We start from the raw sequence: 25263 nt of genomic DNA, 5'->3' as shown, positions 1-25263 counted from the left end.
GTAACAGTGGAAGATGAGGTACGAAAGCAAAGAGATCCCACTGTCTCGCTTTCAGCATTGCAATCTGTCCCACACTACCCTGTAGTCACGTTCAATCAATCCTTCTCTAATGACCTGCGGGTGGCTGTCTATTTCTGTCTGCATACTGGCACGGACATACAAACAGGCAAGACTTTGACTGTCAAAAGACACAAATCCTTTTTCCGGCTCCGTCATTCTGTTCACAAACGTAATGGGATCATGCCAAGAAAAATAATCAGAGGAAAGAAAGAGAAACGCTTATAAATGATTCATTTAAAATGTCTGCTCAAATGCCAGCAGTCTTTACACAGAAAGTATTTCTATTTTTGATACATAAGCCGGCACTAAAAATGTCTACGGGATTAAAACATCCATGCCTGATGGTAAGGCGGTGCAGATGTTTTGCTTATAGATCTGGAGAAATTTAGAGATGGCAAGTGCGTGTTGGAAGGGTACAATCGTTTTTTTGCTGTTCACCAGCATACACAGAATACCAAAATTTATAAGAACGATCAGTTATTGGAAAACGAGAGAGAAAAACAAGGGTGTTAAGGTCAGACATCTACTAAATAAACACAACACCATACCCCTCCAGAGACAAAAGTCAATATCTCACTTATACAAACTGATAAGCACACACATTCAATAAGGCTCTACTCTGCATGGCACACATCAATATTAAAGATATCAAGGTTATATTTTCACCAATAGGTCAAGGGTCAGTCAATATTAAAGATATCAAGGTTATATTTTCACCCAAATTATTCCTTTACATTGTGTAGGATGGTTTTATGTGACCTTAAATAACAAATATGACTTTAGCTGGGTCACATTTGTCCTAAGAATTTTAGATGCACTTTTTATTCTCACAATAATAAAAAAATTTAAATATTTTGTTTAGCAAGAAGCTGTCAAAATCTATTTTGCATTTTACTTCTGAGAACAAATACATTCATTCAGTCAATTTTCTAAGAAAAGCACAGCATTAAAGTACAAACACTTACACCGCGGAGCTAAAGAAATCTGATGAAAGATTGCTAAGCTTGGAAGCCGCAGTAAATCGTACTTAATTGGAAAAAGATTGTACACGTTAAGCCGTATGAGTTTGATTTCATTTGATAATGGCGCTTTTGCAGTCAATGCATTGCAAAAGCAAAATGATATTTGTACTCTATGTGGAAAAATAACTCCACGCCTAAAATAAGACTCTGGAATAATGGGCCAACTGAGGTAAGCCATGTGATTATCTTTAGAGAAGAGAAAACAGGAGGATGAGAACATTATTTCACTGATAAATTGAAACAGAACTTATGCTCTGCTGCATTGTTCTGCCTCTATCTTCAAAGTACTGCCGAGCATATTATAATTGTGCCGCGCTGAAAGAAACTCGCAGGATCCTTAATTCATAATTCAGAGCAAGAGAAAAAAGAGAGGAGAGGGAGGAAAGTTTCAAAGGAATGATGGTATCAGTGTCTTTGCCATCTGGAAGGTCTCGTACTCATTACTTCCCATCAGACATTTTTCTCAACAAAACCACCCTTGTCATACAAACCATGCAGCCAATCAACACTATTTGTATATAGACACCAAATAGTTGTACAGTGTAAAAAAAATACTCTTTTTAAGTTTTAACAACCAAATGGTCTGTGCAAGTCATTTTTAACTTGCGACCCTCCTCGTTTTATTTTGGTGATTGTTTTCTACATAGACTTATCCTTCATAATGTAAAGAATATTCTGTGAAAATATAACCTTGATATCTTTAATATTGACTAAGCAATATCAAAAATTTAAATCAATGTGAAATTCACAAATTTTGAAGTTGAAAGTTGAAATTGCTTAATTTGTTAAAGTAATGTGTAAAACATACACTATAAATTCTGCTGGGTTATTTTTAACCCAGTGCTATGGGACAAAAAACACATCCACATTAATCCGGATTAATTCAAATTGTGCTTTTATGTAGAAACCATCTCTCCATACACACTGTATTTTTTCTAAAAGTTCATAACCCATTAAAATGTCTGTTAATGTCTAAATCCCCTAACTGCACATTAAGAAGTTTTGACCATCATTTCTATCAGACATATTCATGATGTATTCCTGCATAGAGAATTGACACTTCGCTAACCCATGCCCGAAAACCGCCACAGGCCAATCGTGATTTAGCAACCGTAACTAGGCGCGGAAAGTCTGTCAAGCTTTCAAGCGAGGGAAACCTGCCGAAGCATTGTGCGTACACTCTAAAAATGGCTGGGTTATTTTTGACCCATAATGGTTAAATATTGGACAGAACACGTGCTGGGTTAAAAATTTACCCAATACTGGGTTATTTTAACCCAACTGCTGGATTATAATACCCCATGGTTGCATAACAACAACCCAACATTGGGTCATTTTTAACCCAGCATGTGTTCTGTCCAATATTTACCCATTATGGGTCAAAAATAACCCAGCAATTTTTAGAGTGTATGGATTGTGTAAATATGATATCTGGTATCCTAAAAGTTTGGAAGGGGTGGTGGAATTTTTTCCCTTCCCGAATCCTAAAACCCAAGGGGAGAAATGCCGGATGTGAATCAAGCTGTGTGGAAAACCTCATTCACAACTAAATGTTGACAGGATTAACAAAAACATGTACGTTAATGTTAGCTAGCTGGCTAACCCAGCACATCATTGCTTGGAAATGATGTCAGTTCTTTGTTCATAATGCATATATTTAAACATAAAATAAGATGATTAAAGGCAAGACAAAGGTTGACATACTTAAAAAAATATTTTAACATTTTGTTCATAGACGGCCTACCCCTGAGTGCCTCAATCCGATAAGCGGAAGAATGTTATCATTGCAAAGTGATCAGGCTAATGTCTTGTTTTACTCCACTATGGATAAGCTGTTTGATTTATAATTATTAGATAATTTTCACAAATTTTACTTACCCTGCTGTACATGAACAAAGCTGTTCCTCAATTTGTGTGTTTCCCATTTGAATAGTCAGCGTACGAGGCGGGTGCTGCTTGCGCTGGGACCTATAGGGCTTATTCGATCTACGTCATCAATGTTCGCAGCGGCCATATTGTTGACATAAAACTGTCAGTCTGTCAATTGACAAGCGAGGCAGCGTGGGTATTATGCATGGTATTATCGGTGTAATTTTTTTTAAACCGCGCGATGGTGTGTGGTGTAATACACGGATGTTCTAACAACAGCAAAAGAACCCCGGAATTAATTTTTATGCGATACCGACTGTCAGAAAACATGAAAGGAAGGAGACAGAGGAGTTGAACCAGCGAAGGAGAGACTCCCAACAGCAAAGTCTGTCCCCATCATTTTACCCCAGGTAACGTTAGGGATATATGCTCACAGCAAAGTCTGTCCCCATAATTTGATCACATATGGTTAGCTGTAAGCAGTGGCTGAAACTGCTCTTTCAAATAAGCTGCCATAAATTGAGACAGTTATTAAATTCGTATTAATAACTATATGAACATAATAATAGGTCTGGCATTGATAGGGAATTAAGGGCCGTTCACATAGTTTTAAAAATCGTTTTATATTAAACAGAATAGCGGAGCTCACACCAAAACTATAACGATACAGATACAATGAACGACATCATTGGGATCACTTTCTGAGCGATTTTCCCACCTGATGAAGGATAAACCAATGATACTTTATTATTATATATATGTATATTTTTGTATTTTTATTACATGTTCAAATAAACTTATTATTATTATTATTATGATAGCATTAAAATCTATTTGAACTTCAAGTGCACGGCCACTTAAAATGACAGTGAAGCTCATTGCTGAGGTCTATAACATTAGATTACCTCCAGTTGCTGTGAAAATTGACTACGTAATGCTTTTTAATCTATTACATTAACTAACTGTTATGCCAAAAGGTAAGAGATTACACAAACTATTAGATTCACTGTTTAGAGTTACGCGAAACGCAGCGTGTTGAGGACATCTGCAAAAGTTTTTATTACAAGCAATATTAAAGGCAAGTGATTTGCGCGAGTGCCATGACCGAATTAGCATAAACGTATTGTTTGGTGATGTGGACGATGATAGTTATCGTTATAGTTATAATGTGAACGGCCCAGTGCTTGTATGATGAATGCGGATACTGTATGAACGATATAGTTATAAATATCCGGATAAGTTACGGCTGGCAATAAGGACGGATCTTTACTTAAGGCTATTGGTCTATTTGATATTGTTCCACAATAATCAAGCTCATCTTCTCTTAATACAGACGAGATTAAGCCATTAGGCTACTGCTCCCCTCGTCTCAAATCTACGTGCGGCTAGGGGCAGGACAGATGTTATGTCAACAAGATGGCCGCGGCTAGCGACTTCCGGTGTTTGCGAATAAGCCCTATAGGGTTTAGCTTCAATTTTGATAAAATTGTTTTTTAATGAGCGTGGATATATCCCTTGAATGCATACTGCATTCCCTTTTGTCTTGTTTTCTCAGATATTTCACCTGTTCATACATACTGTAATAAACTTGCCAGGCGTGAAAGCTTGACAGGCATAGCAACAGCAACTAATGAGGGCAGGGCTTAGCAAAGGGTCAACTGAGGCGTTGTATTAATTAATGTAATGTTTTACAAATAAAAACATAATAATGTCATTTTCTTACACCAAAGTCCGCATATTTATGCAGGGGCCGCATTTTTCAAATACGCCGCATTTTGGCAGCATAAATTGCAGATTTACGTGCGCAAAATATGCGGGGCTTGCACGATTTCATAATCCCCGCATTTTCGTAGCAGAAATCACATATATCTTAGCAGAAACTTAAAAAACATTGCATTTACCTCACACAAGAGCAGCCATGTCCCCTGTTGCCATGGGAACATTATGACATGAAGTGATTATGTGCCGTGAACATCATTGAAAAGCTGCAAAATCTGCAAACAGTTTTTGCAAGTTCCCACAATGTTGGCAAGTTCCCGCAATTTCAATGCATAAAATTGCATAAATATGCCGCATATTCCATCGCATTTTTTGGGAAAACATGGCGCAAGATCAAGGATTTTTGCCTGCATAATCACAAAGAAACTCAGCGTTTTTCTGGAAGGACTGTTTAATCTAACACAAAAAATACATCACTTGAAATGTGGTTTTGTACACATGTATCAGGAAAGCACCACCTCCACCTCATTTTGAGCCCGGAAAAACCCTGTGTATGGAATATTTACTATGCTTATTTCGCATATTTAACGCTGCTATCTATTTAAAAATAAAAAGTACAACAACACCTAATATATAATACATGACATCCATCCACCAATATGATTAATCTGCATATGAAACTAATAAAGTATGCATAAAGATAAGCTGGTGGCCGGGCAGCGACAAAGAAAGGAAATATATTTGGGAAAATGTTCCTGCTGAAACACAATTCATTTCCAATGAGAGGGGCAATTGAAACGAACCGACACGATCCCATAAAACTGCTATTAATGTGTAATAGATGGAGAGTGCGTCTGAGGGCTGCAGGATTCACTTCACCTCTGTAACTCCCATTAAATCTTTAAATCATTTGTTCATTGTATCGCATATAAATTCGGTTTCTACAGGGCCACCAGTCCACTGCAGCCCCCTATGGCCGATCCAGTCCTGCTTCAAACTAACTGATACCAAATCACAGCACATATCCCGGACATCAGATGGTTCTCTGAGTGCAAATAGGTGTGAAAGTGACAGCCTGTCCGTAGACATGTGATACTGGAGGATGAGCTCCATATGTGTGGGGTGCAAACACAAGGCTGAGCGAACACGAAAGCAGCTGGGCTTCATCACTAGTTTTCACTTCTGTGCTCGCTAATTCGATCTATTTCTCTCTCTCTCTTCCATGAACCCAATCTCTTTATAACCCAACGAGCCTGTTGAGGTTGTGCAAAGCTGCTTTTCCCTTACCAGTTACAGTCACCCCACACACAGCTTTCATTTCATTTTTATCCCATAAAGGTGCAGAAATTGCACACAGCAGCTTGAAGTAAGCAAAGGCTATTTAAAGATGCCTTAAGTTCATTTTGGGCAGTAATCTTTCCAATAAAAGATGAAAAGGTTAGTGTTCATTCTCCAACATTCATTGATAATCCTGGCCCTTGTTCATTTCCATTGATCGGCTTCTCGCTTATATCTTGGTCTACTTGTGCAACTTGTGTGAAACTAAACAGCTTTCTTGTACATATTCTGATACTCATTGAAATAGATGAGGGGTGAAAATATGCTACAAAAAGAAGAAGAAAGGGTTTTTGGGTTTAATGAATGCATAAAAATGCTCACAGTCACTCTTTGAAATGGTATTATAATTCGCTAAAAGTCAACCCTAACTTATTTCTAATAGAAACAGCTCATTAATGTTGGACATTTTTGCTCACTTTATTGTGTGCACCATGAAACCACTAATGCCTAAAATGTCTAGATTTATTTTTGCTATACCAATTGTACTTGATACTGAGTTTATTGGAGCAATTTCATATTGACAAAGCTCTGGATGCACTTTACATAACACATCCCTCCTCCTAACTTACTGTACAAAATCACTAAAAAATAAAATACCTGTTATTGTGAATGACATGTTTAAGAATAAACAAATAAATATGTTAGTCGGCTTCATTACCTGATGTTTGGTTACATTAGGCTGATGGCCAAATCTAGTCTCTGATGGCATTTTAAATTATATCTGAGAAATCGAGTGTGAAGAACTAGACATTATGGATTAAAGGGATATAATTTCAAGATGTACTAAATTGATAGGGAATCGCTGCTCCACAAGGTCTTCTGAATTGACAAGAATTTAAAGCTATAGCTTATGGTGGCAGCATTAGTAGAGCGATTCAAATATAATGAGCTTGGCAGGGCTTCTGTGTTCACCCATTTGCATGTGCGTTTATGAAGAGATGTGAGGCTGATGAAGTTTTTTGAACAAGAAAACAAGCAGAAAATGCTAATCAGTGCTGTCACTATCGAGAGAAAAGATTCGCTCCATTTAATTTCTCGTTTCCATTTTAGGGAAAGAAATGACACATCGATGTTTTGTCTCTAGTTGAGCTGTCAGAGATAAGCCTGTATTAGTCTTTCTGCGACAAAAGCAATTGTCAGTTATTAAATAATAAACATGTTTGTTTGCATGATACATGGATGCAAGTCCATGCTCGAAACTGGGCAAATGCAAAAATACATCTTAACCCCAAAGAACCCTGCCTGTTTTTCCAAGATTTTGATAACTCTTTATTTATTTTTTATCATTCAAATTTGGCTGGGTGGTTAATAACACATTTTTCTGTGGTGTTACAAGCTGACAACACATTTTATATCGGACTTTAAAGGGGGATTTAAAGCTTTTTCATGCATTCTGACTTATTAACACTGTTTAAGAGTTGTTTCCTCATGCTAAACACAAAGTGTCAAAAAAAGCAGTTGGGTATTTCTGTGCCGAATGCACTTCGCTTTTTCGATTACGGCTCCAGCTGACGTTTCAGGGGTTTCTATACGTATCACTTCTTTTTATGGGCACTCCCCCAGAAAAACCCCGCCCACTCGTCTATCAGCGGGAGACGCTATAACTTACAAACATCACATCACGCGACAGCTTTGTTTAATTTCAAACCTCAAGTGTGTTTTTGGATGTAAGGAGAAGAAAGTCAGCCTTATGGAAACAATGGATATAGTTTATTATCCGGGGTAGCAGCGGAGTTTTGTGTGTGTGTTTGATGCGCTAGATTTCATTGAAAAGTCTCAACCGGATCATGAGTTGCATGCGGTAAGTAAGACTTCTGTCTTATGTTGGAAATAGGCGCGTGCATATTATATAAATGACACGAACATGTAGTGAATCATAAGTTGAACAGTGTTGTATAAAGTGTTGCATGACTCGTACTCGCTCCTCTAGTGGTAGTAACTCCTCCTTCTTCATTTTTTCGTACGTTATCGTAAAGATTCGGTAAAGCTAATCTTTCTTTTATAAATCTGATTAAACTAAAGACTATTCGGAGATATGAAGGATGTAATACTACTTTATATGCACTCCAGATTAACATCAGAAATGCAGAAACTGCATGTGTTATGTGAGCTTTAAAATTAAGTTTTTATGAAAAATGATACTTTCGCCCCCACTCTCCCCAATTAAAAAAGCAGTTAGACATATGACGGAGTATTTTTGTGCCGAATGCACTTCACCAGGGTTGGTTCATGTTTTGTACATGTACATGAAATATTCATACGTAACAATCTTGCTTTTATTCTTTTATGGGCAATTTCAGTGCAGGAAGTGCAGTGGAAGTCCTTATATGGGCACTTTAACCGGAATAGTGCCTGCACACACCAACATAGTGCTGACACAAAATCAACATCACCAGAAAAGTGTGTTTTTGTTTGTGAGGGAGATTTAAGCTTGTTTCGCTTCCCAAAGAAGCCAGTTTTGTACAGCGTAAAAGAAGAAACAGAGGAAAACTCGGCTATGACACGACTGACAAAGGAGGAACATCACACTGGATAAAATTGAAAATTTCTTTGGATTCAAACTTAGTTGTAAACATTTGGGAAAACGTAAGTACACAAGTACACAAAATATTTAATACATTTTTAATGCAAAAATCTTACATATTGTGCCTTTAAATCAGTGAAGATATTCTGTCAGAAGTCTAGGTCACTATTGATTCGTCACACCCGACGAACTCGCAGAGTCTGCAAAACCCTTTCGTATCGATCCGTTCTTTTCTTTACTTGAGCAAATCATCATCTGATGCCTCTGCCGTGCGCATGTTGCCTGCCTGTTCAGCGCTTACATAAGTGCACTCATAGCCCACTTCATACCATTTCAACTCAATTTTCTTTGGCACTGATATGATATCTTCATACGAGATATTTTTCTGCACAAATGGTAAAATAACACAAGCATTCACACAAACGTGTAGTGAATCACAGTGGGATGCGTGGGAGAGCGGATCGTTCCGGAATTGGAGCGCAGGGTGCTGTGTGTGTGTTTAAGATTCACTCTTTACAGTATGTTGTTGGTTAGTAATGGGAGACAACACTAACCAAACTACATGCTTGAATTTTAGCCCGGTGCTGCTCACAGTTCCTCATTAGCATCTTAAGATGTTGCCCCCCTTTGTGATCCCACACACATAGAGTTGCGCATATATACGCACAATTTCCAGCCACTGTCGGGTGTCAGCTCACAGGAGTTGTGAGCGCAGAGGGAAAATGTTAAGCCTCTGTATGGTCAGCAGAAATGTACTGACAGAGTCACACACTCATACACAAATACAGCAGGTAAAATGATTACTGAACACCACTTTTTTACGTCTATTGACATTAAATTTTTATAAGATGTGATAACAACCTATGCAATCCACATATGCATAGAAATCAAACCATAGATGTCCATAAATTAAGTTATGTGTAAACATGTAAATTGGTTGCATTGAACACAACCAACTGAACATAAATACGACAAAGAAAATCATATGTGGACTCATATTCACTCATCCACCCACACAATACACAATTCCAGCCAACCCCAATACAGTATCAGGAGTGATAACACACACTGCACATATAGACACAAACTGGCACTCAATCCCTCACTAGGCCAAAAATACACACATACACACTCACACAATTCAGATCTTTCCCTGATAGACAGCTTCAATGCGGCACAATCCATGTGAAACACACAAACTCCCACATGGTGCTTGACTCCGGCATCTCTCACCAGTCAGCCAGCACACACGGAGCGATATAAGCGAACTGTTCAAACAAATTACCCTCCTCTCTCATCTTTCTGTGCCCTCCCTCATTTCACCTTTCCTTCCGCCCGCGCACCTGCCTCTCACCTCTTTACTCTCTTGTTCTCTTTCCTCTTTTGTGAATTATTGCTTCTGCTTTATCATCACCTCACGGTTTCATTTCATCGATCCCATGATGCACTGCACCTCTCTTCATCTCGCTACTGTTTCACTTTTCAACTCATAACTTTGATCACGGTTTCCATCTGTATATTATTTTTAATAAAGTCAAGCAAAGTTCTCTAGAAGGTTGGAATCGATCGTGCCGACCAAATAAGTACATACTTGGGGATTTCTGTAGTTTTAAACTACAATAATTATTAACTTTATTAACAAATAGGGCTGTGTATCGACAAGAATCTCGCAATGCGATATGTATCACATGCTATGGGCTGTGATAAACTGCGGTGCTGTAAAGCGAGGAGATATATTGGCATATTTCCTATTTTAAAGGGGCCATTTGTAAGAATTCAGGTAAAAGATTTTTTAAAAATGAGCTACACGCATCAAAAGAATGAGAAGAAATAAGGGCAAAGATGTCATAAAAAAATTACAAGGTATAGTGCTGCAGAGATATCAATCTGAATTAGCATGCTAAATTACTAGCTACAGCCCGACAGGTGTCGTAATACCAGTTTCGACCATGGGAGGCGGTATGCGGGTCACTTATATAACCGCCAGCCAAAATGCAATACACGAATAAGTCACATGTGTGGGAAGTACAGCCCACTACTACCGCTGCGTCCGAAAACTAAGGCAGCTGACTTGTTGACATGAAGGCAGCTCAGAGAAATGCAATTCGGACAGCCATGGTTTCGGACATGCCTTGATGCCTTCCTGCCTTGGGTTTTCGGACGCATTTCAGTTCAGGGAAGAGAGCGGAAGAATGGCCGAAGCAAGAGACATTTACCACTACCACAACCATTCGCTGCAGGGAAAAAACGTGCTCTGAATCACAAATAAAATCTGATAAATAAAGGAACCGAACCAGAGTAAATACTGGCACTGCTTTTCATCGCTGAAGACAACTAATGGACATGAAAGAAATGATGTTCGACTCCGAAATGACAACATTTCTTTTCGATTGGTAAGTAAGATGCTGTTAGTATTTCGCTAGAAGTTCACTTATAATAGGCCTTGCGATAACCTATGCTCAGCTTGTACATGAACTACGGCTTTGTGCAGTAAATGTGGCTCCATCTGAAAGCAGCCGATGGTGATTCACTTTTAATTTAAGAAACCGACTTCACTGACGAGAAGCGCAATGACTAACGCATGCAAATTATCGCGCATCCTTAGCTGTTAGCGTTTAATAGTTAGCTCTACCCACAGATCCGATCCGGTTTTCACCCATTATCTACCAAGCTGATGCTAAAATGTAACATTAGCTAAGAAGCTTGAAATGTCTTCGATGATAATGAACACCAAATGGACGCAAACGTAGCGGAAAAAAACATTGCAATGTTAATGAGACCGAATGTTTTTTTTTTTGGTGACTAATGATAACTTACTTAGTTGCTAATGTAAATCAAACTTGATATATGCTGCTAAATTAGCAGCTGCTAAATTAAAATAGACCAACTCACTTTCTGGAGGTATACTGCCCCCATCTGTTTGGAGTGTGGAGTATGAATTGATTTTTTTTGGCGAACATTTCAAAATGGCCCCCAAAATGGGGGGGGGGGTTATGTACACCTTAATATAACCCAAATTTTTTTTGGTCTAGGGTTTTTCACAGAAGTGTCTGGAGGTGAGAATATGAAATAAGTAATAAATAAAAATAATGCAATAGCATATTAATTTTATAAATAAAATGTTTCACAAAAGTAATAATGTAAAAATGTAAGTAATAATAGATTTGTGTCACACTTTTGGTGGTTTTATCAACAATGGCCACTAGGTGTCAACGGTTTGCTGCATACTCTTGTCACAAATTAATAAGTTACTGTCACTGCATTATTATTAATGCAAAAAGGTTTTGACTACATTCTTAGAGGTATCCAATGATACATAGTTTGTTAACATTTTTGAAGATTTATAATAGGATATAGTGTTATGAATAAATAATAATTAATATGCATTCCTATGGGGGGTCATGTAACAAAAAAACTGTCACAACATTATTTCTATCATCAAATGACCTTGAAATAGGAAAACTACATTCTGAGAGGTTTCTGGTGATATATAGTATGTAATGATTTTTTAGGTTTAGAGTAGGGTTGTAGTGTTATAAATATGTAAAAACTAATTTGGCCTACCTCTGAAATATGAAAACTACACCATTTGAGCTTTCCAACGATATATAATTTGCCAAAATTGTTTAGGTTTAGAATAGGGAATTAGTGCTATACCTATATAAAACAAATTGGTTCCACCTGTGGCCGTGTGACATTTTAGAAACTGACTCTCACTATGTCATAATTTTCCCAAAATGGTGATGCAATATGAAAACTACACTCTTACAGCTTTCCATTGATATATATTTTAGAAAATGGCTCTCACTATGTCATTCCTTTACCAAAATGCTGGTGATAAATAATAAACTACACTCTTAGAGCTTTCAAATGATATATAATTTGTCATGATTGGATAAGAATTCACATGCAAAACACTGAAGTAAACGTAGGCATCCCGCTGGCGGGACAGTGACATTTCGCAGGATATAAATGTTTTGAGACACAATCTTTTCATAAATGAATCAATTACTCTCCCTACATAATTGATATATATTTTAGAAAATGGCTCTCACTATGTCATTCCTTTACCAAAATGCTGGTGATAAATAATAAACTACACTCTTAGAGCTTTCAAATGATATATAATTTGTCATGATTGGATAAGAATTCACATGCAAAACACTGAAGTAAACGTAGGCATCCCGCTGGCGGGACAGTGACATTTCGCAGGATATAAATGTTTTGAGACACAATCTTTTCATAAATGAATCAATTACTCTCCCTACATAATTGATATATATTTTAGAAAATGGCTCTCACTATGTCATTCCTTTACCAAAATGCTGGTGATAAATAATAAACTACACTCTTAGAGCTTTCAAATGATATATAATTTGTCATGATTGGATAAGAATTCACATGCAAAACACTGAAGTAAACGTAGGCATCCCGCTGGCGGGACAGTGACATTTCGCAGGATATAAATGTTTTGAGACACAATCTTTTCATAAATGAATCAATTACTCTCCCTACATAATTTATTTTTATAAAACACTGTTTAAATGTGTATTCTAGAGGCTTAGACCTTTCCAATGATACATAGTTTGTCGTGATAGATAAAAATGTACATGCATTATTGAAGTAAACTCAGGTGTCCAGCTCAAGGGACACCACCATATGCAAACCTTAGCAAAAAATTGTGGCTAGTACTTCCTGTCACTGTTTATGTTCAGAGCTAAGAAAAATGCTATCTAGCGGTCAGGATGTCAAGTCAAAATGAAACAACTGCCATGAATCTTGTATGATTTTTATGAAAAAAATATTGATATTGCTTTTTTTATTGATACAGTATGGCAACTAAATATCACAATACTCTCAAGTGTCTATATTTTCTTACGACCCTATTAACAAACACACAACTACTTTTTAGTTCGGATGCTGCCTACAGACAATATATACAGTAAAGGGGGCAGGTGGCCAACTACAATAAGCATGGAACGAACGTCTCCATTTCAACACATTTCTGTCCTGTCCTGTGTCTCTCATGTAAATACTTTCTATCCATGACTGACATTCTCAGACAGCTATTTAAGTTGTTTACCTACAAGCTTTGCACTTCTCACAATAACAGCTTCCAGCATGTTTTTGTTACAGTTGACTTCATCACCTCAGATCTGCGGCAGCACTGAGTGCTACATGTGCAGCCACGTTTGATTTGATCAAGAATGGAAAAAGTCAGGATATTTATCACTCTTAATCTCCCTCGCTGGCTGTCTGCCAGGCATTTCTTCAATTTTATCCTTAAAAGTCATATATATGATTCTGCCTATTACACGTCTCTGTTCATATCCCATAACCTCTCATCATCTCATCAACTGAACTGTGTTATTTCTGCACCAATAACATCACAAGACAAGTGTAAGTGTTTTCAAACAGCAGTCATTCGGCCATGGTTTGGGTAAAATTAGCCTATCAATTTTCAATGGATTTTCAAAGTATATGTAGCTATAACTTCTAATCTGTGGTATAGAAACATCATTTTTCGAATAAGTATTTTGTCTTGTTTTTCAGTGATAAAACTTTTAAAAGAAGATACATTTACTTGAGATACATTTACTTGAGATGCAGAGCTGGATAAAACTGTATTTAAAGACTTGTTTTTAAAACACGCCATTGGTAAACAGTTTTTTCTTGGTGTAAGCACACTTTTCTAATTTGTATTATATTTTTGCTTAAAAGAAGAAATAAATGTCAGTTAGGTAAGAAAAATGACTTCAATTCAACATTGCCCAGGTTTTCTTCTTAAAGCTCACATACTGTAACACACGCTGTTTCTGAGGGTAATCTGAAGTACCTATAGAGTAGTATGACATCCTTTATATCTCCGAAGAGTCTTTAGTTTAATTAGATTTTTAAAAGAAAGATTAGCTTTACCGAATCTTTATGATAACGTACAAATAAATGAAGAAGGAGGAGTTATACCGCAGGAGGAGCAAGTACGAGTAATGCAACACTATACAACACTGTTTAACTTATAATTCACTACATGTTTGTGTCATTTATATAATATGCACGCGCATATTTCCAACATAAGACAGAAGTCTTACTTACCACATGCAACTCATGACCCGGTTGGGTAACTATAATAAACTATATCCATTGTTTTCATAAGGCTGACTTTCTTCTTTCGTGTCATTGTTGAGTTTTGAAATTAAACAAAGGTTTTCCGGGGGAAGTGCCCATATAAAGAAGTTATACGTATAGAAAACCCCTGAAACGACAGCTGGACCCGTAATTGAAAAAAACTTTCCAAAACTGAACCCTGGCGAAGTACATACGGCACAGAAATACTCTGTAACACGTCTAACTGCTTTTTTGACACTTTGCCTACGTTTAGCATGAGGAAACAACTCTATAACTGTGTTAATAAGTCAGAATGCAAGAAATACCATTGAACCCACCCTTTAAAATTAGTTTTGCGAATTATGTTTTCTGGTGTTTTAAATGTATGGACCGAAAAGTATTAATGAATTTAAATAAAGGATTAATTACTAGAATTTATCAGGATGCTAACACTTACATCCAAACACAAAGCAAGTGTGCTAAAGGGATCTGTGGTATCACGTCACAGTTTTTATGATGGGACATTATTAACCCAACCTAATTAAAATAATGGTATACTTTTAGAAAAAAGGTGCAAAAGTTGTACCTTTTGTCACTGGAATGGGACCTTTTAACCCCTTAAAGTTCCAATGTATCAGCATGTACCTAAAAGGTACCAATATGTACCTTTTATGTACAAAAGCGTACATTTTAAAAAAGTACCGCCCCAGGTCTGTCATCGGGGAAATGCAAATATACTGTAAGTGTAGAATAAAACTGAAAAAGGATTTGTGTAAACATTTTAAGACAAGGAAGATTTGATTTTGTTTGGCTTCCAGCAGACAAACATATGCTCTGTGCACGTATTTGGCATACTGAGTGATGGCAATGACAAAATGCCTTCTCTCTGAAATTCGCACCTGCACACTCAAAACAAAAGAATATTTAACTCACATGGTCTCATCATTGAGGAACTCCAGTTTGCCAGCCACCTCTTCGTAGTCTTCTCCAGCCTTGGCCGTGCCCTCTGTAGTGTGGTACGGTACTGCCACCTTTCCTCGTGCTCCGGACGTTCTGTGAACCTTCACCTGCATGATGCCCACGCTCTCGCTCACTCGTGTCGAATTGTTCTCAAACGTGAAGATTCCTGCGTGGTCGTCATCGTAGATGGTCACCGTGGCGCTATGAGCGTTACCCAGAGCGGCTTTTGGAGGAACGTGGCTGGACCCTATGACGATGCTGCCTGGAGACACGGCACTGGTGTCTAGGACTGAGACCTCAGCACGATGGACGACACGAGGATTGCTGAGGTTTACGTAGAAATGCTCGTCTTCCTCAAATATGTCATCATCAATCACGCCAACTGTCAGCTCCTTCACGGTCTCGCCCGGTTTGAAGACCAGAGTGCCCTCGGCAAACTCGTAGTCTGATCCTGCATTAGCTGTTCCGTCTTCTGTGCGATAGTCAACCTAGACACAGAAACAGTTTGTACGGTCATACAGCTAAAGTGCTGATGCAGCAATATATTTAGTACAAATGTGAAGTACAGTATGTAGTACAGTAGTAGTACAGTACAGCATAGCATAGCATAGCATAGTATTAATACATTAACCCCAACGTGTCCAAAGTGACAGTGCATCACAAGGGATACATTTTTAAATCAGTATGTGTTTTCTGGGATTATACAGGTATTGCCCATGACAGTGTTTCCCACACATTGACTTGGACAGGCCGCCCAGATGTATTAACAACCGCCCAAGTATATTTGGCATCAAATTTAGTCTTTTTTGTTCTTCCGTGATGACACTCTTTGATAATGATATTTTGCGTGTGAGTCATGTCTCTCCTGTTGAGTTTGGTGTGCGTTTGCGTGCTCACTGTTTCTCAATAAATAAGTGCGAGGCGAAGCGAGCTCCATGTCATATTGTATCCCTCTATGCTTCTAAATTTGAGCAGAGTTGTATGCATGATTACAGATATTTACGGAGGACCTGAGAACTGTACGGTTCCGGGTCTATATTTTAAATGGTCAATGGGGTCCGGGTCGGTCCCTGTTTAATTACTTCGGGTCCTAGGTCTGATTAACATTTTGTGTAAAACCTGAGTCGATTGCAGAACGGCCATGATCAGAGCCAGTCAGTGATAACAACTGGCTCTTGTTTTGAAAGTCACGACCACACGCTGCACTTTCTTTCTAAAATTATTATTAATAAACTATCTTTTCATATCTAAAAAGTTTGCTCAGAGAGCACAAAGATGATAGCAAAAAAGCAATGTTAATGTCGAGCCCATTGCACTTTGCACGCAGTGGCGGCCGGTGAATTCTTTTTTCGAGGGTGCTTGATGCGAAGTTCGTGACAACATGTATTTAGCCCGTCATGTGTGTGGTTCGTAATTTCAAAATATGTGTTCCGCACGTCGAGTGATCCTATGTGCATCATGTGTCTTGTCAAAAAAGTGCCTGCTGCAGACGCGTCTAAAGGGTTTATGATAAAAGAGACGCTCGCGTTTGCCAGATACTCGCATAATCTCATGTGTAATCAGAGTTTAGTGTTAAGGGAGTGTCTTGCGTGCATTTTGTGAACGTGAGCGTCTGTTTTATCATAAACGGTTTTGACCCGTGTGCGGCAGGCACTAATTTTGACAAAACACATGATGCACATGGTTCACATGACGCAACAAACAAATATTTTGAAAACACAAGCAACACACATGACACTCCGAACACATATTTTTAATTTGCGCCCCTCGGATAAGCAGTTACGAGCCGTCATTGCTTATGCATTATTACGATTAATTGCCTGTTTTGGAGCTTTGACGGTTATGATGATTAATTGTCTGTTTTGTTTCTTTGACATTTAATTCTCATACATTTTGTTTGTTTGTTCATAAAATAATTTACACATTGTTGTGATTATTTAAATTAAATTTTTTGGATGGTTTACCTGGCAGTAAATATTAATACACATAACACATATTTAAAAGTATTATTTTATACATTCGTTTAAAATATTCGTTTATACAGGCGCTGCAGCTCCCCCTTGTGTTTTTAGAGATATGTGCAATCATTGCGGTGATTTGAAATCATCACAATGAGGTCAAACAATCGTGATGAGACGATTATTTAAGCATTGTGGCTTACAAGTATTACTATATATATTAGTGCAAAAACAGTAAAGTGTTTTTATGGTGCTTTGACAAACAGTGTCAGCTTTGTCCATGGCAAGGAGAGTTTGGGGTGTTTGGATTTGTTGTGAAATGATTGTGAAATTATTATAAATGTTCAATAAATCAAAGTACTGAGTTGTGTCACACATTACTAGTTGTTTGTCACACGTAGACCATTGTTTTGTCTATTGGTAATGATTGCCTTTTTTCACCGGTTGCCACCACAATTATGTTTCATATCTGTGGGAAACACTGGCATAGTACAGTATAGTATTGTATAGGCAACAGAGCACAATAGAAGGAAGACTGTGTAAAGATCAGGAAGTAATATCTGATTAATCTTGAATAAAAATGCTAAAAAACCATCTTAAGAAAACATGTAATGCAGTCATGTAACAACAACACTACTGTTTTAATTGTTTAGTTCTGTTTAACGTCTTATATTTGAAAAATGAAAAATCTGATAATACTTCAAGATCATGATCTCATTTTTGACTGATTTTCCTCTGGTGATGTTAAAATGATAAAATTAATGAACGTAAAGTCTGTTCCAAACGCTGTCATTAGATCGCTCATCTTTTAAGTGCTGTAATTATTTAAAATAGCTTTGAGAGTATTTCCTTACCCTTGGTACTCATTAGGGTTTCTGACCTCAAAAATGACAACCACAGCACAATCACTGTAATATAATGACTGTACATCTGTGCATAAAGCGTAGAGATTTAATCATTACCTTAACAGTGCAGCCACTGTCACCACCATGCCGGGTGACTGAGAGTTTTAAGGAGCCGCAGTTCTCAAAGCATTGGTAGTGCGAAGGCTCAAACTCAAGGTAGATGGTGTGAGGGTCTTCTTCCTGGGCATTAGATTCATGACAGCTCACCACCTTCCTGGCCTGATCTGCTGCATGCTTCTTCAAGATATTGCCCGCTCCGATCATCATGCGCGTGGCCTGGATGCGGTAGAAAGCTCGACTTTTCTGCTGCTGCACCAGAACTTGATAGTTAGCCATCTCAATCAGCTGCTCCATGTCCTTGTCCGGGTGTCTCTGTTTGAGCTCCTTAAGCGTACGGGCCATTTCCCTCCTGGCCTCCTCTTCCTCTCCTCCACTACCACCTCCTCCTTCCTCTACTCCAGCTAGCATGCCATCAAGAGCCTCCTTGTGGGAATTGATGCCCTGCCCGTCCATCTCCATATCCATTTTGGTAAACATACCGTCACCCTCCGTTTCAATTATAATACCGCGATTCTTGTCAGCACGGTAGCGCTTGTGGACATATTTGTAAAAGAGCAGGCGGCGGTCAGCGATCCAGGCCTGAACCACGCACAGCGGGAAGAAGAGGAACGTGAGCACAGCCTCCCAGACTTCCACCACACCAGGAGAGAAGACGGAGAGAATTAAGTACAGCCAGATGTAGGCGAACACGCTCCAAGCTGCGGTCACGAAGAAAACCCTCAGGTGCTTGATCTTTCGCACCTCACCTTCAGGAACCACGTAAACACAGATGGCGATGATAATAAACATGTTAAATGCTGCGCTCCCCACAATCGTGCTTGGACCGAGGTGACCCGCTTCAAACTTGTGGCCACAGACCTCAATTACAGATAACAAGATCTCAGGAGCCGATGATCCCAAAGCCATGAGGGTCAAATTGGACACGGTCTCGTTCCAGATGCGGACGGTCGCTGTGGTGGTTTCACCGTTGGGTTTCTTGATCGTTATCTCCTTCTCTTGAGAGGTGATGACCTCGATGGAGGACATGAACCGGTCAGCGATGATTGACATGCCCAGGAACATGTAGATGAGGGCCACAAAGTAGACGATAGCACGTGCGACCTTATCACCGACAGAGGGGTTTTGGGGGTTCCACACCGGCAGAACTACGCCTTCTGAGCAGCTGTCCTCTCCTGAACAGTTTGCTGGACTGGTGTGGGACACATCGAGGCTGGCCTGAGAGACATTGGTGAGGCCCAAGAAGAAGATCAGGATGAGAAGAGAGAAAAGGCAAGGGACGGATGGCAGGCGCATGTGAGGCATGGTGGCAGTGCAACGGTATCAGTGTCCAGAACCAATAAACTTCTGAAACACATAATTAAAGGAAACATATAATAATTTCAACAATAACAAGTCTGTTAATCTAATTGTAACGCTTGTCCTCATTCTGACAAATTAAAAATGAACATCCAATGTTAATTTATACAAATTATGCACTGAGCAGCTTTAAAACAGAGAAAAGCATCAGATAGTTGAAGGGGTCACATTTGTGCAAGCAGAATTTCAGCAACCAAAAGATTTTAAAAGGATGTGTCATTGTGAAAAATAAATGAATCACTGTCAATATTAAAGATCAATATGTGATTGTTTAAAAGTATTTTTACCTTTATGGGGGCAGGTTCTAACCATGTTAACTCTTTTGCCGCCATTGACAAGTTATCTCGTCAATTAAGCAAAAACGCTTTCCTGCCAAAGACAAGTATTTTAGTTTTTCAGCAATATCGCAATTATCCACCCGGTAGCGCTCTTCCGCAACTTATTAAACCCGGAAGTATCACCATAGGGCAAGCAGATGTATTTGAGCATGTTTTGAGGATCACTCTGAATCTGATCTCTATCAAAAGTCCTTCACGAAAATTTAATTATCGTAGCGTTGGTCAAAATTTTGTGTTTTTGAAGAAACCTACCCATATTTGAGAGGTGATAAAAAGAGAACTTATGAAGGTAGGATGAAACGTTTTTTTTTTGAAAGCAGAGGGTCTGTTCTTTAATTTGATATATTGTACACTGTAAAAAAAACCCGTAGAAATTACAATGTTATTGCAGCTGGGTTGCCGATAATTTACCGTAGATTTAAATTGATGTTATTTACCTGCAAGAATTTGTTCAAAGTTAAATACAATTTAAATATTAAAAAGTCTTTATCTTTACAGAATAAAACTATACAATAACAGCCTCATCCAAAGCATGGGAACCTTTTTCTGTTTTTGGTTCAGATTTTGTTTCCCAGAATGTTTTGCTTGATTCTGTTTTTTAGTTTTACTCTGTAAAGACAAAGACTTGTAAATGTATAATGTTCATTTAACTTTGAACAAAATGTTGCCAGTAAATAACATAAATTTAAATCTACGGTAAGTTACTGGCAACCCAGCTGCAATAACACTGTAATTTCTACAGATTTTTTTTACAGTGTATGTAAAATTTTCGGGAAGGCATTAAACTTTTGCGAAAATCATGAAAAATGCTGCCGCTGGCTGGCAATTTAAAAAAAAAACTCTGGCGGCGAAAGAGTTAAAGCAGCAAGAAAATGAAAGCAGTTCCCAATCCGCTTGTTAAGTCAGGACATAACAAAAACTGGGTCCATGCCTCCACTCATTTCAATAGAGGACATTATTCAAACAGCTGTTTATGAGCACTATTTATTCCTATTACACATTTAAGTGAAAAATTTATAAACTCACAGTGTACGATGCAGTCTCCAGACTTACAGAATCACCGAGAGCAATGTATTAATAATTCATAAAATATTCATGTCTATGAGTCCATGTCTGCTCATCTCAGATTTTGTTATGGAGATAAAAATTAGGATCGGGTGGTTTTGGTAGTTTTGCATCATGATACGAGTGCATATTGGCATGATTTTTTTGTTATTTCTCTATGGCATTTGAGATGATTGGACCCGAAAGCGGTGCATGATGTCAGACTTAACGAGGGGATATATAAGCATCAACGGCTGTTACATAAAATATATAAAAGTAGATATAAAATAATGCACAACACAGGTCTTGAATATAACACACTTGAATGTAATAAATCTTACACATTAAAATGCTAAACTTTAAACCAGGCATTTTGCCATATTTGTTGGCATGTTTTAGCCCCAAAAACACTCCATATTTAAACTTAAATTACACCTCACATAATGCAGGAAAGACCCCTTTAACGTAATTACACTCATAAATTTAATATTGTACACAGCCTCTGTGATATCTCTTTAGTTGAATTTAAAAGATGTGTGATCTGTTTCCAGGGCAAAATGGATTTGATTTAAAATGAATTAAAGTTATTTGCCTGTTTTATCAAATAATCAACACTGACATATTTCAATATGCTTAAAAGAACCTTTGGGGTAATTATAAATGTAAAAATGCAGCTTTTCTATTTTGTTTAAACATGCAATAAAACAGAATTTAGGCCACAAACATCATACAAAAAACAGAAATGCTTTGAAAGTCATCTTCCCTACTTTCTTCTTATTACTTTCCTTTGATCCACTTTTTCTCTCTCGCATCCAATATCAGATCATATGTGCCTCTAGCGTGCCTCTAACAAACACCAAATTCTACCCCATCTTCAAGAATCGCTACAGAGGAAAGTTTATATAAGAGCTGGAATCACACATGCATGACTGCTGCATTAGACCTCTTGACTAAATCTCACAAGAACACGCATCAACATCTCCCTCAACATTGTGGGATCTTTTTCACTACACGGATCTATGTGGTGACGAAAGATTTCTCTCCCAAAATATACATCAGCTTGATCTTTAATGTGACTTTAGCAAACCTCTGTTGTATTTGAGTACCTTTTAAAAGCTTAAAGCATACACTATTTGCACCAGCGCATTCATGATGCAATCATTCGTATCTCAAGCATAATGTAACATTTTTTTGCGCGCTCTTAACGCTTTGATAGTTACTCGTGTATGTATACCCGATTTAATGACATTACTATATTCATCACCCTCGCCCCTTCCTCACCTCCCGGGCACAAAATCATGCACTTGGCATCAACTAAGCTTCTCTACTATTGCCAAACACCATGCCAGGTCTATAAATAGCATCAAGGCTGTTCATAGCATCATTAGTGTAAAAATAACGGCCCATGTATATGGCTTCATCAGCTGTGTTTTAATAGGGAGTTTAAAGATACATAAAAGTCCTATACTTGGCAATCTCACTACGGGCTAGTTGGCGGCTGGTGACTTGTATTTTGCCCGTCATGTGTGTGGCTTGTCATGTTAAAGGGACACTCCACTTTTTTTGAAAATATGCTCATTTTCCAGCTCCCATAGAGTTAAACTTTGATTTTTACAGTTTTGGAATCCATTCAGCTGATTTCCGGGTCTGGCGCTAGCACTTTTAGCATAGCTTAGCACAATCCATTGAATCTGATTAGACCATTAGCATCGCGCTAAAAAATAACCAAAGCCTCTCAATATTTTGCCTATTTCAAACTTGACTCTTCTGTAGTTACATCATTTACTAAGACCGACAGAAAATTAAAAGTTGCAATTTTCTAGGCCGATATGTCTAGGAACTATACTCTCAATCTGGCGTAATAATCAAGGACTTTGCTGATGTAACATGGCTGCAGCAGACGTAGTGATATTACGCACTGAACGAAAATAGTCCCCTGCTATTGAAAGTAACCAAGGGGACTATTTTCGGTCAGTGCGTAATATCACAAAAAAAAAAAAATGAAACTCTTTGGTTATTTTTGAGCGCGATGCTAATGGTCTAATCAGATTCAATGGATTATGCTAAGCTATGCTAAAAGTGGTAACGCCAGACCCGGAGATCAGCTGAATGGATTCCAAAATGGTAAGAATCAAATGTTTAACTCTAGGGGAGCTTTTTTCAAAAAAAAGTGCAATGTCCCTTTAAGACAGTGGTTCTCAAACTGGGGCCCGCGAGATGGTGCCAGGGAGGCCCCAGTTTTATGACATTTTATAAATAAATTAATTTATCATGAATTCTTTGCAATTAAACCTAAAAAAATAAGACTACTAACCAACAGCACTACTTCGTATCATTTAATATGTTTTGTTTAATCAAAAGTTTTAAAACAGTTTCATGTCCTAAATTTTCTTTGGGGGGGCCGCAAAGGAATGCGGCATACAAAAGGGGGGCCGCACGCTGAAAAAGTTTGAGAACCACTGCTTTAAGATATGTGTTTGGCGTGTCATGTGAACCTATTTGCATCACGCATGATGTCAAAATATGTGCCTGCTTCAGACGATTCGAAGGGGTTTAGGATAAAAGAGACGCTCGCGTTTGCCAAATACTCGCTTAATCTCATGTGTAATCATGAGTGTATTTTGTGAATGGGAGCTCCCCTTTTTAGCATAAACCCTTTTGATGGGTGTGCAGCAGGAACATATTTTGACACGACACATGATGCACATAGGTTCACATGACGGACCAAACACATATTTTGAATTCCAGTCCCTTGAAAGAGAAGTCACTGGTCCACGTTAACACACAACTTATAGTTGTTAATGAGGCAGAGCAATGCATTAGTGCAAAGGTTATGGGTTCAAACACAGGGAGCACACATACTGACAAAAGTGTATACCTTGACATTTTTGGATAAAATGCCAAAATGCATGAATGAAAACTTAAGCAGCTGCAGAAACAGACCAGAGCGACGCGTAGCAGCAGTATGGCTACATTTGCAGTCCTTGCAGACGTATAATAGATGCATCAATCAAGAGGCTGATTGCATTAATTGGCATATGCTGAGCAGCTTCACCACTTCAGCATGGCCAGCGGCGGGGTGGGAGGCAAATGGCAGAGCAGTGAGGAGCATTGTAAAGCCCTCAGTTATGTAAGTGAGCCTGGGGATGAGAAGCAAATAACTCAGTATGAATTACTGTTGACGGTGTACAGGATTCATATACGCACTCACAAAAAACTCCCTACTCTTTTTGGTTTTGAGGTGCTTGGCTAAAATATTCTTAACATATGTTGTGCTCATCATTATACATTTCTGCTCTGTACTTACTGTAATAAATATTAAGGGATTTAATATTGTAATAGAACTTTAAAAACATCTGAGGATTATGTAAATGAGGGGGGAAAGTTTCACAGCACAAAAGTTTTGTACAAAAAAAGACAAAATTATTACTTTGAATTGAAAACACTTGGAATAATGTATGTACACATGCAAAGAAAAAATATAACATTGTGCTAGTGACCAGGCTTGTGCACAATTCAGAATTGAATTGAGAATGACTCCTGAATTCCAATTCAATTCTTGATTTTGAATTGAATTTGAATTGATGTCAAAAACAGGATCTAGAATTAAAAATCGAATTTGAATTAAAGGAAGCAGAATTGCAATTCAATAGAAATTCCAAGAAATTAATATACATATTATACAGTAAGTGAAGTGTTAAAAATGAAGCTTTCAGTATATGTCAGATATGATTGCATTACATATTCTAAAAATTATATTAGTTTGAATTACTTGTACAGATTACATTAACAGGAAATGTTTTCCCCCAGCAATTAATGTTAAAAACTTTAGTCACATAACAAATAATAAGTTAGATTTTTTTGTAATTGTAATTTTGTGGAACATGACTTCATTCCCCAGAATGCTTTACTTTAACCAAGTATTTGGAATGGTTGCCAAACAATTTTCCAAAGTAACTTTCCTAACACTGAATGTATATGAGATTCTTTCTGTTGTGTGACTGT

At 38.0% G+C, this 25263-nt stretch overlaps 1 protein-coding gene across 1 annotated transcript in view; it reads right to left on the bottom strand.

The window, feature by feature from the left end:
- Window positions 1-25263, bottom strand: part of slc8a4a (solute carrier family 8 member 4a) — a 63819-nt gene that overhangs the window by 18374 nt on the left and 20182 nt on the right. Inside the window, exons 3-4 of the mRNA XM_055180088.2 lie at window positions 18518-19864; window positions 15571-16085 (exon numbers count right to left, since the gene is read on the bottom strand). Coding sequence (XP_055036063.1) covers window positions 15571-16085; window positions 18518-19822 — 1820 coding nt within the window. The 5' untranslated portion in view covers window positions 19823-19864. The remainder of the gene's footprint in view (window positions 1-15570; window positions 16086-18517; window positions 19865-25263) is intronic.

This window comes from Misgurnus anguillicaudatus, chromosome 9, assembly GCF_027580225.2.
Source record: "Misgurnus anguillicaudatus chromosome 9, ASM2758022v2, whole genome shotgun sequence".
NCBI classification, from domain to species: Eukaryota; Metazoa; Chordata; class Actinopteri; order Cypriniformes; family Cobitidae; genus Misgurnus; species Misgurnus anguillicaudatus.
Note: the sequence above shows the minus strand (reverse complement) of the source record. Positions and strands in the feature narration are given on the sequence as shown.